This window comes from Myotis myotis, unplaced genomic scaffold, assembly GCF_014108235.1.
Source record: "Myotis myotis isolate mMyoMyo1 unplaced genomic scaffold, mMyoMyo1.p scaffold_m19_p_17, whole genome shotgun sequence".
Lineage (NCBI taxonomy): Eukaryota > Metazoa > Chordata > Mammalia > Chiroptera > Vespertilionidae > Myotis > Myotis myotis.
In genome coordinates, this window is record NW_023416321.1 from 15,258,867 (window position 1) to 15,269,614 (window position 10,748).

At 62.4% G+C, this 10,748-nt stretch overlaps 1 protein-coding gene across 6 annotated transcripts; it reads left to right on the forward strand.

The window, feature by feature from the left end:
• The first annotated feature begins 1,990 nt into the window (after positions 1-1,990).
• Positions 1,991-10,748, forward strand: PLEKHH3 (pleckstrin homology, MyTH4 and FERM domain containing H3). 6 transcript variants are annotated; one of them, XR_004973018.1, is made up of 13 exons: positions 1,991-2,619; positions 4,536-4,591; positions 4,949-5,028; positions 5,117-5,308; positions 5,395-5,552; positions 5,664-5,784; positions 6,613-6,919; positions 7,503-7,710; positions 7,932-8,068; positions 8,367-8,502; positions 8,693-9,126; positions 9,451-9,642; positions 10,359-10,496. XR_004973018.1 is itself a non-coding variant. In XM_036341805.1 (13 exons), the coding sequence occupies exons 1-13, from the start codon at positions 2,458-2,460 to the stop codon at positions 10,533-10,535; spliced, it is 2,385 nt and encodes a 794-aa protein (XP_036197698.1). In that variant the 5' UTR covers positions 1,992-2,457; the 3' UTR covers positions 10,536-10,748. The 6 variants fall into 6 exon arrangements, 5 of the variants coding, with proteins under 5 accessions (XP_036197702.1, XP_036197698.1, XP_036197699.1 ...); XM_036341805.1 differs by having other exon boundaries at positions 1,992-2,619; positions 8,693-9,151; positions 10,359-10,748; XM_036341806.1 differs by having other exon boundaries at positions 1,992-2,619; positions 7,932-8,059; positions 8,693-9,151; positions 10,359-10,748.

A 10,748-nucleotide genomic window follows, 5' to 3' on the forward strand; every position in this document is an offset into this window, starting at 1 on the left:
GATGCAGCCCAACGAATGTTACTATTTTTGAGTCACTGACTTGAAAGTGATTTGGAGCAGAGCAGAGCCGCGGGTCCCGCACCGCGCGCCCGCCCTCTCCCCCTCTAGGCGCGGGGCGCTAAGTGGAAGGCGCTGAGAGCCTGGGTGGGGGTGGGGGCTGCTGAGCCTGCTGGAGCTCCAGCATGACACCTCCTCCACCTTCACCCGCGCGCTGCCAACAGAGGTGGGGTGGGAACGCTGCCAGGCGAGGAGGGCGGGGTTCCTCTGGAAATGCCGCGGAGAAGAGCTTTCGAACAACCCGAGTGCTATCCAATAATGGCCGCCTCAGCCAGTACCGAGTTCCCGGCCCCTGGAATGTTCCGGCTGAGTCGGCCGGGGCTGTGTGTGCCTGTGTGCTGGCGTGCGGATAGGGACGGGGCAGAGATTCCCGTTTGGGGTGGGCTTTTGGATTAGATGACCATTTATAGTTTCTTCTATAAAATTCTGTGGTGAAAAGCGGGGGGTCGGGGGGAAGCAAAAAGTTGAGTCGAAGTTTTTCACCTTGGAGAAAAACCAAGGAGAAAATCCCAATTTGCAAATTTCCAGAGTCATTATCCTGGGCGTGGGGGGCGGGGGGAGGTGACTGTGGTTCTCGTCTAATGCACCGAGGCTGCCGGGGAGAGAGGTTAGACTTCGCAGAGAACTTCCAGCTGCTGCAAGAGCCTGGGCTCCAGACCGGGAAGAGGACCTATGGTCGTGGTGTCTCTATCCCTCGGGTACCTCAGTGCAGACCACGCTCCTCTCCGGCCAGGGCAAGGCCCGGGTGACCTGCAGGGACCGTCGCATTGATTCCCTTGGTCTTTGTCTTACACAATCACGACAGGCAGGATGGTGTTCAGGAGCGACAACTCTCCGCACTTTAATATCCGGTCAGCAAAGCTGCCGGGACCACTTCAGCCAGCAGCCTGGGGGCGCGGGGCAGGAAGGGCGTGGCGTGGCGGGGCAGGGTGGTCTCCAGGTCGGCGCTGGCCGGACGCCCCCGCCCCGCCCAGCGCGGACTAAGCCTTCCTTCCAGGAGCCTCCGGCGGCTGAGATGGAACCTCGGCCTCCAGGGGCCGTGAACCTCGGAAGGCGCGGAGATGGCGCCGACCCTCCAAAGGCCCCACACCCCAGCCCCAGGGGGGCAACCTGGAACCCTCCACCGGAGACCGCGGGAATCGCCGCTGAGTCAGCAACGCACGCGCGCGCCCGCAGGGGCCCTGGCCCCCCTCCCGATCCGCGGCCCCGCCCCGCCCGCCTAGCGCCTCGGTTAACCCCTTCCTACACAATCAGCAGAATGCACGCTGAGAGGCCTCCACGCCGTCCGAATACAACAGCATTCCCTATAACCCCAAGTCACTGTCCCCACAGGAGTTCGCTGAGCTTTGCACTCTAAAGCGGATTTTATTTCCGGCCTCGGCCTGCACTTCAAAAAGGAGGTGACTCATGCGGAGGAGCTGGCCCTCATTCGGGGCGGAGGGCCACCGCCAGTGCGGTGCCCGGGGCAGGTAGCTAAGGCTCTTCCCTTTCTCAGGGACCCTGAGACCAGGCAGGGGTCAGAGGCCAGCAGTCGGACCTCCCTCCGAGCCCTGGGCCCGTCGTTCTCCAAAGCTGCTCTCGGGAGGGTTCTAACGTGTAGGCTGGTGAGCCAAGAGTTAAAACGAGAGCGTGCAGGCGGGCTTCCGTGACGTCACCAGCCCTCGGTCCGACCTCAGAGACGCGGCTGGACTCACATCGCACTGCCCCCTCCCCCCGAGTCCCAGGCCCCGCCCCACTGTCAACAAGCCAGAGGCACGTGATGCAACCCGCCGCCGTTTCCGTAGCTTGATTGGTCGCCGTGCCCCGCGCCAGGCGCAGGGATTGGGCAGAGGAGGCTGTGACGAAAATTGGACCCTGCCCTGTAAAGAAGGGAGGAGAGAAAGAGGGGGGAGTGGGGGGCGGGGGGGGCGAAGGGGAGGGGACTTGGGAGGCGGGTCCCGGCGCTGTGCTCGCGCCCCTAGCGCGCCAGTCCCCGGGCTGCAGGGAGCGCAACGCGCGCGGCCCGGGCCCCGGCCACCGGACGCTCTACCGGACACGACCCTCTCTGGAGCTTGGACAGCTGCCCACCTTGGACTCTGCACCGGACACTGCCCCCCACAGGGCTGGACACTACAACGGACACTACTTCCCAGCTCCGGACATTGCTCCATCTTTCCCCCTGGGTTCTGGACGCTTTTCCCCCTCCCCCTTCGGGGGCCCAGACACTGAGCCCCCCGCAGGCTCTAGCTAACAGCCCCTTGTACCCCAGCTCCAGACACTGCCTCCTCCCGGTTCCCTTCTCCCTTCCCCTCCACCCGCCTCATCTTTCCTCCCGTTCGGGTCGGAGCACCGCCAGTTTTACGACCCCCTGCAGCTCGGCCGCCGGCTGCCGGCTCTCCCATCCCCCGGCTGCTCGCCCGGATGCCTCTCCCCGGGGGATTGTGGTGGCTTCTCTGCTGCCGTCGAGGCTTTACTCTTCTGCACCGGGACTACGGGGACGGCGAGCTTAGCGGGGACGGAGACGAGGACGAGGACGAGGAGACCTTTGAACTACGGACCCCAAGTCCAGCGGGCGGCGGGAGGGTAAGTCCTGGGGGTTTGAAGCCTGGTCTCAATCCCTCTCCCTACCGCCGGCCGTCACGCCGGGTCCTGCTCCAGACTCCAGCCAAACACCGCGCTCCGGACAGGCGGGCGTGGGAGAGGATTTTGCCTAGGGGTCAGGAGTCCCCGGGAGCCTGCCGACTTGGATGTGCCTGTGGGCCTCGCGCTGGGTGCTGTCCACCTGCTGGGGCCCTGAGGCAGGGAGGCGTCACGCGTGGCCCGACCTGGCCCTGCCTCTCCCTTCCCCGCCGGGCCCGCGTCCCATCCCATCTCCTTCCGCCTCCGCCAGCGCCGAGGAATGTGGAGAGGCCGGCTGGGCGGCTCGGACGCCTGGGTCCTCTGCGCTCCGAGGTCGTAAGCGCTGGGCCTCGATGCGGGAGCTCCTACCTCGAGGACCTGGGCAAGGGGTGACCGCCTCCTCAGATTAGGGTCCGTCGCGGGGACCCCCGGAGAGGGAACTGGGGGGGCCAGAACTCTTCGAGGACCCTTCGTCATTAACCTCAGGACAGAACCCTCGGCCCACCCTGGTGAGCCTCCTTGGGAATCCCGAGGGGATGGTGAGCAACAGCCGTCTCCCAGATTCTGTCGCATCTCCTCGTGGGGAAACTGAGGCACCACTGGTGTGGGAGACCTCCTTCCCCTGACGTCCCCTCTCTGATTCCCCCGCAGACTGGCAACCAGACTTCCCAGTGCAATGGCCTGGGTCAGGCTCCCATCCCCCGCTCAGGGGTCCCCAGCAGGCCCGGTGGCTCCGTGCCCGGGTGGGGCGGGCTGCTCCGCCGCCAGGGCCGGCGCCAGCACCTGGCGGAGGCGGAGGTCGGATAAATATAGAGGGGGGGGGGAGGGAAACAGGACTGCGATTAGGGGAATTGGTCTAAGTGGTCAGCACCTGCCCTCTGTGGTGGGGTGGCCAGGAGCCCCTTTCAGACCCTCCAGAAAACGGGTGGATCTTTCTGCCTTAGGAACACACAGGACCCAGGCGTCCCCAAGCTTCTAGGCCGGGCAGGGTCGGCTCTGTGAGTCAGGCCATTGCTTCCCTCACGCTCCACCTCCACCCCCCTCCCCGGAGCTTGGGGACAGGTGTCCCTGGCCCCCCCTCCCCCACCTTCCCCTCTTGGCTTTAGCAGTCTTCTCGCAATGGGACGATGGAACAGCTCCTGCCTGACCTGGCTCCTGGATGGGTTTGTGGCCTCTCTCAGACCCCAGTCTACAGTTGAAGTTCGAAGGCATGGGGGGTGGGGGAGGCGCAAAACCTCCTATGGCATCTCCCCCTGAGAGTGTGTACCATTCCTTAGCCTGGCCAGCCCTTCCTGAGCCCAGCGAAGGGACAGGGTCTCTGATGACATTGAGTCTCAGTGGTGTCTGTGGGAGGGCATAAAAGCTCTTGGAGAAAGTCCTATACTGAAGGGACCCTCTTCCCTTCACTCACCTCTGTGCCCACTTCCTGCCTGCCCCCCCCCCCCAGCCCACAAGGGAAAATGAGGGGGAGGGGGTGACTTGGAACCTGCCAGAGCAAGAAGAGATTTCATCCACCTCTCCCTTTTCAAAGGTCGGGAAGCTAAGGCCCAAAGACGGAAGGGGACTTGAAGGTTCCTCTCTTACATCCCTGGGCAGTTAGTGCTAGACTTGTTATCAGAACCCAGGTCTCCTGACTCCCGGTCCAGGGCTCTTTCTAGCCACCAAACCCCTGCGTGCATCTTTGAAGTGTAACCCCGACAAGGCTTTTTAGCTCCAGCTGTGCTGTAGACACGGGTGGGAGGGGCGGCGAGCCCCGCGATTTCAGAAGCTCCATCCCAGTCAGGACCGCTCCTTGCTTCAATCCCCTGAGCAGCACTGTCCTGGGGCCGAGCCTTGCGCATCCCGAGAGGAGGGCTCTGACCCTGAGCCTCTTTCCCCAGGGCCCCTTGGACGTGACGCTGACTCAGCCGGTGAGGAGCGGGCCGATCTCAGACAGGTGAGCACCTCCTCTGCATCCCGCGGTCGGGAGACCCCCAGCCCGTCCCCAGGACCCCCATCGCCGCCGCCTTCCCTCTCGCGATTGTGCAATAAGGGAGAGTCCTTACGCCGGACGCTGTGGTTTGGCTGGGGTCCCGAGGGGGCGGTCCGGCTGGGGGCGCCGGGAGGAAGGGGGGGTCCGGGCTATTTTTGGTGAGAAGTCAGACCGGCCCAGCAGTTCCCACAGCCTGGGGGAGGGGTGCCCAGCCCGGGAGCAGGCACCCCTTGCTGTCTGGGGAACCCCTATTGAGGAGCCCCCTGGAGGCGCGGTACAGGACCGGCAGCCCCGCCCAACCCTTCCTCCCCTCTGGCCCAGGCTGCAGAGCTGGGAGGAGACGCGGAGCCTCATCCCGGAGAAGGGGCCGCTGGAGGACGACGCGGATGTTGTGGTGAAAGGTGAGGACCCACCTCAGGCGTTCTGGGTGCCCCTCAGTCCCCAGACTCCTGGGGATAATGTCTTCGCCTGCTGGTCCCCTCCCCCCAGGTTGGTTGTACCGCGAGCCCCGCGGACGAGGGCCTCGGCCCTGGTTGCCCCCGCGCCGGGCCTGGTTCGTGCTCACCCGGGACTCCCTGGACCAGTTCAGCAGCAGCGGGAAGGGGGCGCGGCGCTTGGGGAGCCTCGTGCTCACCAGCCTGTGCTCGGTGACCGGCCCGGAGCGCAGGCCCAAGGAGACGGGTGAGCCTGTGTGAGAATTCCCCTACCTCCCCGGGTAGTGGCCCCAGCTGGCCCTGATGGCCTTCCACGGCCTCTCTCTCCCGCAGGTCTGTGGTTAGTGACCGTGTCTGGCCGGAAGCATAGTGTCCGGCTCTGCTCCCCGCGTCAGGCCGAAGCTGAGCGCTGGGGGGTGGCGCTGCGAGAAGTGATCGCCTCCAAGGCGCCGCTGGAGACCCCCACCCAGTTGCTGCTCAGGGACATTCAGGTAGGAGAGGGGGGACTCCGTTGAGAAAGAGGAGGGTGGTGGGCCCAGCAGCTTTCCGGATTCATGGGGAGCCCCCTTCTCCATCACCGTGACCCTTTCCTTGGCCTCTAGGAGAGTTGCGGGGATCCAGAGGCTGTGGCCCTCATTTACCGCCGGAACCCTATTCTGAGGCACACCAGTGGGGCCCTGTATGCCCCACTTCTGCCCCTGCCCTATGGAGCCAGCGCCCCAGGTGAGTGGTGCCAGCGGCCCAATCCCTTGGATGGGGGATCTGAATGCCTCACCTGAGACCTAGGAGTACTCAGGGGACCTACCCACCCAGCCCCCCCTTTTCAAGGAGGAAGCTGAAACCAGAAGCTGAGCAGACTGATACGCAGGGTGGCAGGGTGGGAAGCCATCACACACAAAAAAAGGCCCCCTTTGACCTTTTTTAATAGCAAAGGTGGAAACTGATTGAGAAACAAGCCCAGACTCCCACGTGGGGAGGGGGAAAGAGTCCCCTGACCTTTTTTTCTGACTACTGGTATTCTTTCACGAGTTTTTACCGTTTTCTATTCTTTTATTATGCCCTTGAGACCATGCCATACTACCTTGACAAGTGGTGGGAAAGCCACCACTTTGGGAGAATGTGGTCACCTCATCCAGCTGTTTCTCCCCAAATGGGATCAGTGACTGGCCCCGGCCCTAAAGCTAGAGGGGTCAAGGGAGTGGGGAGCAGAACCCTGGTCCTCTGACTTCCAGTCCAGCCTGTTTTCTGGCCCATGGTGATGGCTCTCTGTGCCCAATTACAGAACCTATGTCCTTTCGTCTATCCCTCTACCTTTATAACTGCAAGTGCAGCTTTAGCAGAAGGGAAGATTACTGGGAGGCAGGGGTTGAGAGTTTGGCTCTGTGGGGACCATTGCTTTCCCTTCACTCTTCCTGTCGTTCGTACTCTCCCTTCCTTGCCACCCTCTGTCCCCTTACACTCCCTCCGACCTCCCCTGGTTCATGCTTTCCTCCCAGGGCTCAGCTCTGTGTCCCCTCTCCAAACCGTCCCTCCGCCCCCGCCCTCCTGCAGGTCCTGGCTACGCACCCTTGCGTGAGGAGGCGGTCCGGCTGTTCCTGGCGCTGCAGGCCCTGGAGGGGGCGCGGCGCCCCGGGCCCCTGATGCAGGGTGTACTCCAGACCTGCCGGGACCTGCCCGCGCTTCGCGACGAACTCTTTCTGCAGTTGGCTAAGCAGACCTCGGGCCCCGCGGGCCCCCCTGGGCTCCCTGCTACCCAAGACCCCGCAGCCCTGCGGTACTGGCAGCTCCTCACCTGCATGAGTTGTACCTTCCGGCCTGGCGGAGCCGTACGCGGGCACCTCCTGGGACATCTGGAGAGGTGAGAGGGCTGGGGCGGGGCAAGGCCGAGGCAGGGAGCTATAGAGCTGGGGGAGGATGACAGGCCTTTCGAAGGGTTTGGCAGATGAAGAACTTAAACCCGAAGGAGGGAAGGGATTTGCCCAAGGTCAGGCCCGAGCTCCAGATTGCTGATATGTACAATGGCTTTCTGGGAATTACAGGGTCACCTCTCACTTGCAGGCGGAGGAATTGCAAAAAGGCGCCCCCTTTGGGCGGAGGAATAGTCAAAAGGGTGCTTTTTCTTGGGGCCGATGCAATCCAGCGCCGGGGCTTTTAGGTTGGAAAGCGGAAAGCGGCTGTATTTCAACCGGAAGAGGGACCAGGGAGACTTTGGGAAGTGGGAGGGGCAGTTCGGAGAGAGCCGCCGGGAGCCTTAGAAAGCCGTTCAGCTCCATACCTGGCGCCAGGGGTAGATACAGAGGAGCCTGTCGCTGCCTTCATGGAACTCAGAGTTCGAGGGGGGGGGAATCAACGTGATGAAATAAACTGTGAAATAAGAATGAGAGAGGGAGGGGAGAAGGAAAGCCCTCGGAGCCCTGATCTGAGGGTTCTCACCAACCCAGGACGGAGCAGGCGCTCCCGGACTCGGAGCTGGCGGAATATGCGCGCTTCATCCGCAAAGCGCTGGGCCGGACACGCGGCCGAGAGCTGGTGCCCTCGCTGGCAGAGATTTCCGCGCTGAGCCGACGGCAAGAGCTGCTGTGCACCGTGCACTGCCCGGGGGCTGGTGCCTGCCCGGTGGCCATAGACTCCCACACCACGGCGGCGGAGGTAAGACCAGAGAGAGACCCCCTGCAACATCAGCCCTTCCCCCCAGCTTCCTATGCGTAGCTCTCCTGGGGCGCCGGCCCCAGGTTTGCCCCGAGTCTGAGAGTCATCATTTGGATAAGGGGTGTGTGTGGCAGGACTGAGACCTGAAAGACGCCTCCAGTTGGATCAGCCCCTCCAGCAGTCCTGACGAGACCCCTGAGCGGTCTGACTCTCCCCTCCAGGTTGCTCGGGAGCTGGTGGGGCGGCTGGGCTTGGCCCGAAGCCGCAACGCTTTCGCGCTGTACGAGCAGCGAGGGGCCCAGGAGCGAGCCCTGGCTGGGGGGACTCTCATGGCCGACGTGCTCACCAGGTTTGAGAAGTAAATGTCCAGCCCCAGCCCACCTCTCCGTTAGCCCATCTTCCTCTAAACTGAGGTCAGTCCTTAAGCAGACGTTTATGAGCGCTTGCCCCTTGCCCTGCATAGTAAAGTTCGCTGGTTCTAAGACGGACCCCTGTCCGCCAGCGGTTTGCAGTGGAGGTTCAAAGCTCAACTCCGAGGTCCTCTCGGCTCTGGCCCGGCTCCCAAAGCCCCTCCCCAAGCTCGGCCCGTCCCGCCCCGACCCTTGGGGGGATGGGAGCTGCCGCTGCCTCGCTCAGCGCCCGGTTCTCCATCGCAGTTTGGCGGCGGAGGAAGCCGCGGCGCTGGAAGACTCGCCGGATGCGGGTTGGAGACTGTGTCTCCGTCTGCACGGACCTCTGCGCCCCGAGGGGCTGTCCCCGGACGGTCACGAGCTGCCTTTCCTCTTTGAGCAGGTGAGGGTTTTAGCATTGACGCCCCCCAAAGGCCCCCGAGCCTGAACTCCCTTGTTGGGCCATTGCATGTCGGCGTGTGGCAACCCTGTGGGAGGCTTTACTCGAACCCAGACCTCAGATTCCTCGCCCCGAGGTGTGGGCACGATGGTCCAGCCGCCGCTGCTTCCCTGACGCCAGTGCCTCCCCGTAGGCTCACGCCCTGCTGCTGCGCGGCCGGCCTCCCCCGCCCGACGACACGCTGCGCGCCCTGGCGGCGCTGCGCCTGCAGAGCCTGCACCGGGACTTCTCCCCGAGGGCGCCCCTGCCGCGCCTGGACCGCTTGCTGCCGCCCCCCACCCCGCCGCGGGAAGACCCTCCCCGCCCGATCCCCAGGCCTCCCCCCTCCGCCGCCCTGCTGGCCGGGGCCATCTGGAGCTCGGGCCTGGCCAAGAGGCGAGCGGAGCGGGCCCGGCGCATTGGGGCCGGCCGCCCGGCGGGAAGCGTGGTCCGAGAGGGAGGAGGTGGCGCCGGCATGGCGGCTGCCGTGCTGGGCGGCTGGAAGCGGCTCCGGGGCATGGGCCGAGCTGAGGCCATGGCTGCCTACCTGGCTCTGGCGGCGCAGTGTCCAGGGTTCGGCGCTGCTCGGTATGAAGTTCTGGAGCTGAGCACGGTGAGGGGGAGACGGGAGAAGGGGACTCTGGTGGCCCAAGCCCCACACCTTTGCCCCAGAGCCAGAGGCCCCAACTGTGGGCCACTTCACCCCTACACCCAGCACAGCTGTCCATCTCAGACCCCAGGAGTCACTGGCCCTTGGGCCCCCACATCTTTGGAGCTTTAGCCCCTCCTCCACACATTCACTATGGTTCATAGGGGGACCGGGAAACTTCCTGCTCTCAGCCATCTCTTCCCTCCAAAAATAATGCCGCAGGGTCCTCTCTTTGCACCCTGACTCTGCCTGTCTGTCCCCAGGAGCCTGGTGGGGGTGCTCCACAGAAGCTATGCCTGGGCCTGGGAGCCAAGGCCATGTCCCTCTCCCGACCCGGTGAGACAGAGCCTATCCACAGTGTCAGCTATGGTCATGTGGCCGCCTGCCAGCTAATGGGCCCCCATACCCTGGCATTGAGGGTGGGAGAGAGCCAGCTCCTCCTGCAGAGTCCCCAGGTGAGTGGGAAAGAGGGGTGTGGACTATTTAATAGAGTGACAAATGCTACAAGGGAAAGGGTGTGTGACCGGAGGGGGCCATGGCATTATGTAGGATGGTCAGGAAAGTATACTCAGAGAAGGTGGCATCTAAACTAGGCATAGGAAGTTCTATGGCAGTGGTTCTCAACCTTCCTAATGCCGCGACCCTTTAATACAGTTCCTCATGTTGTGGTGACCCCCAGCCATAAAATTATTTTCGTTGCTACTTCATAAGTGTAATTTTGCTGCTGCTATGAATCGTAATGTAAGTATCTGATATGCAGGATGTATTTTCATTGTTATAAATTGGACATAATTAAAGCATAGTGATTAATCACAAAAACAATATGTAATTATATATGTGTTTTCCGATGGTCTTAGGCGACCCCTGTAAAAGGGTCGTTTGACCCCCAGAGGGGTCGAGACCCACAGGTTGAGAACCGCTGTTCTACGGGAACAGCATTCCAGTTAGAGGGAATAGCAAGTTCAAAGGCCCTGAGCTGAGAATTAACTTAGCTTGTTAGAGGAGCCCAAAGAAGGAAGTATGACTGGCACATTGTGAGTGAGAGAGTGGTGATGAGGAAGGAAAGCTGGTAGGGGCAGCTCATGTAAGGCCTTGGTAAGGAGGCCGGGTGGAGGGTGAGACAGGAGAACCCAGTCGCCACTGTTGTATTCTGCCCTCTGCCCTTTCTTAGGTGGAAGAGATCATGCAGCTGGTGAATGCCTACTTGGCTAACCCCTCCCCTGAGAGGCCCTGCAGCAGTCCTTCTTCTTCATGCCAAGACCTGCCAGACAGCTCCTCTCCCAGCCAGCACCCCGGCCTGGACGAGCCCCAGGGACACTCTGGCTGTTTGGGGCAGCTGCCGAAATGAGCCTGCCAAGAGGTCACGACCTCCCTTCCATCTCCAGCCTGGATCTGGACTGCTCTGAGATTTGAGGGAACGATGGACCCTTTTAGCCCTGCAGGGACAGGGCATACCCCACACCCAAGGGCAGCAATGGGTGCAGACAATTTTCTAGTTTGTTTCTTAATTTATTTGTAGAAGAGAAGCAAAAAAAAAAAAAAAAAAAAAAATCCTTATTTA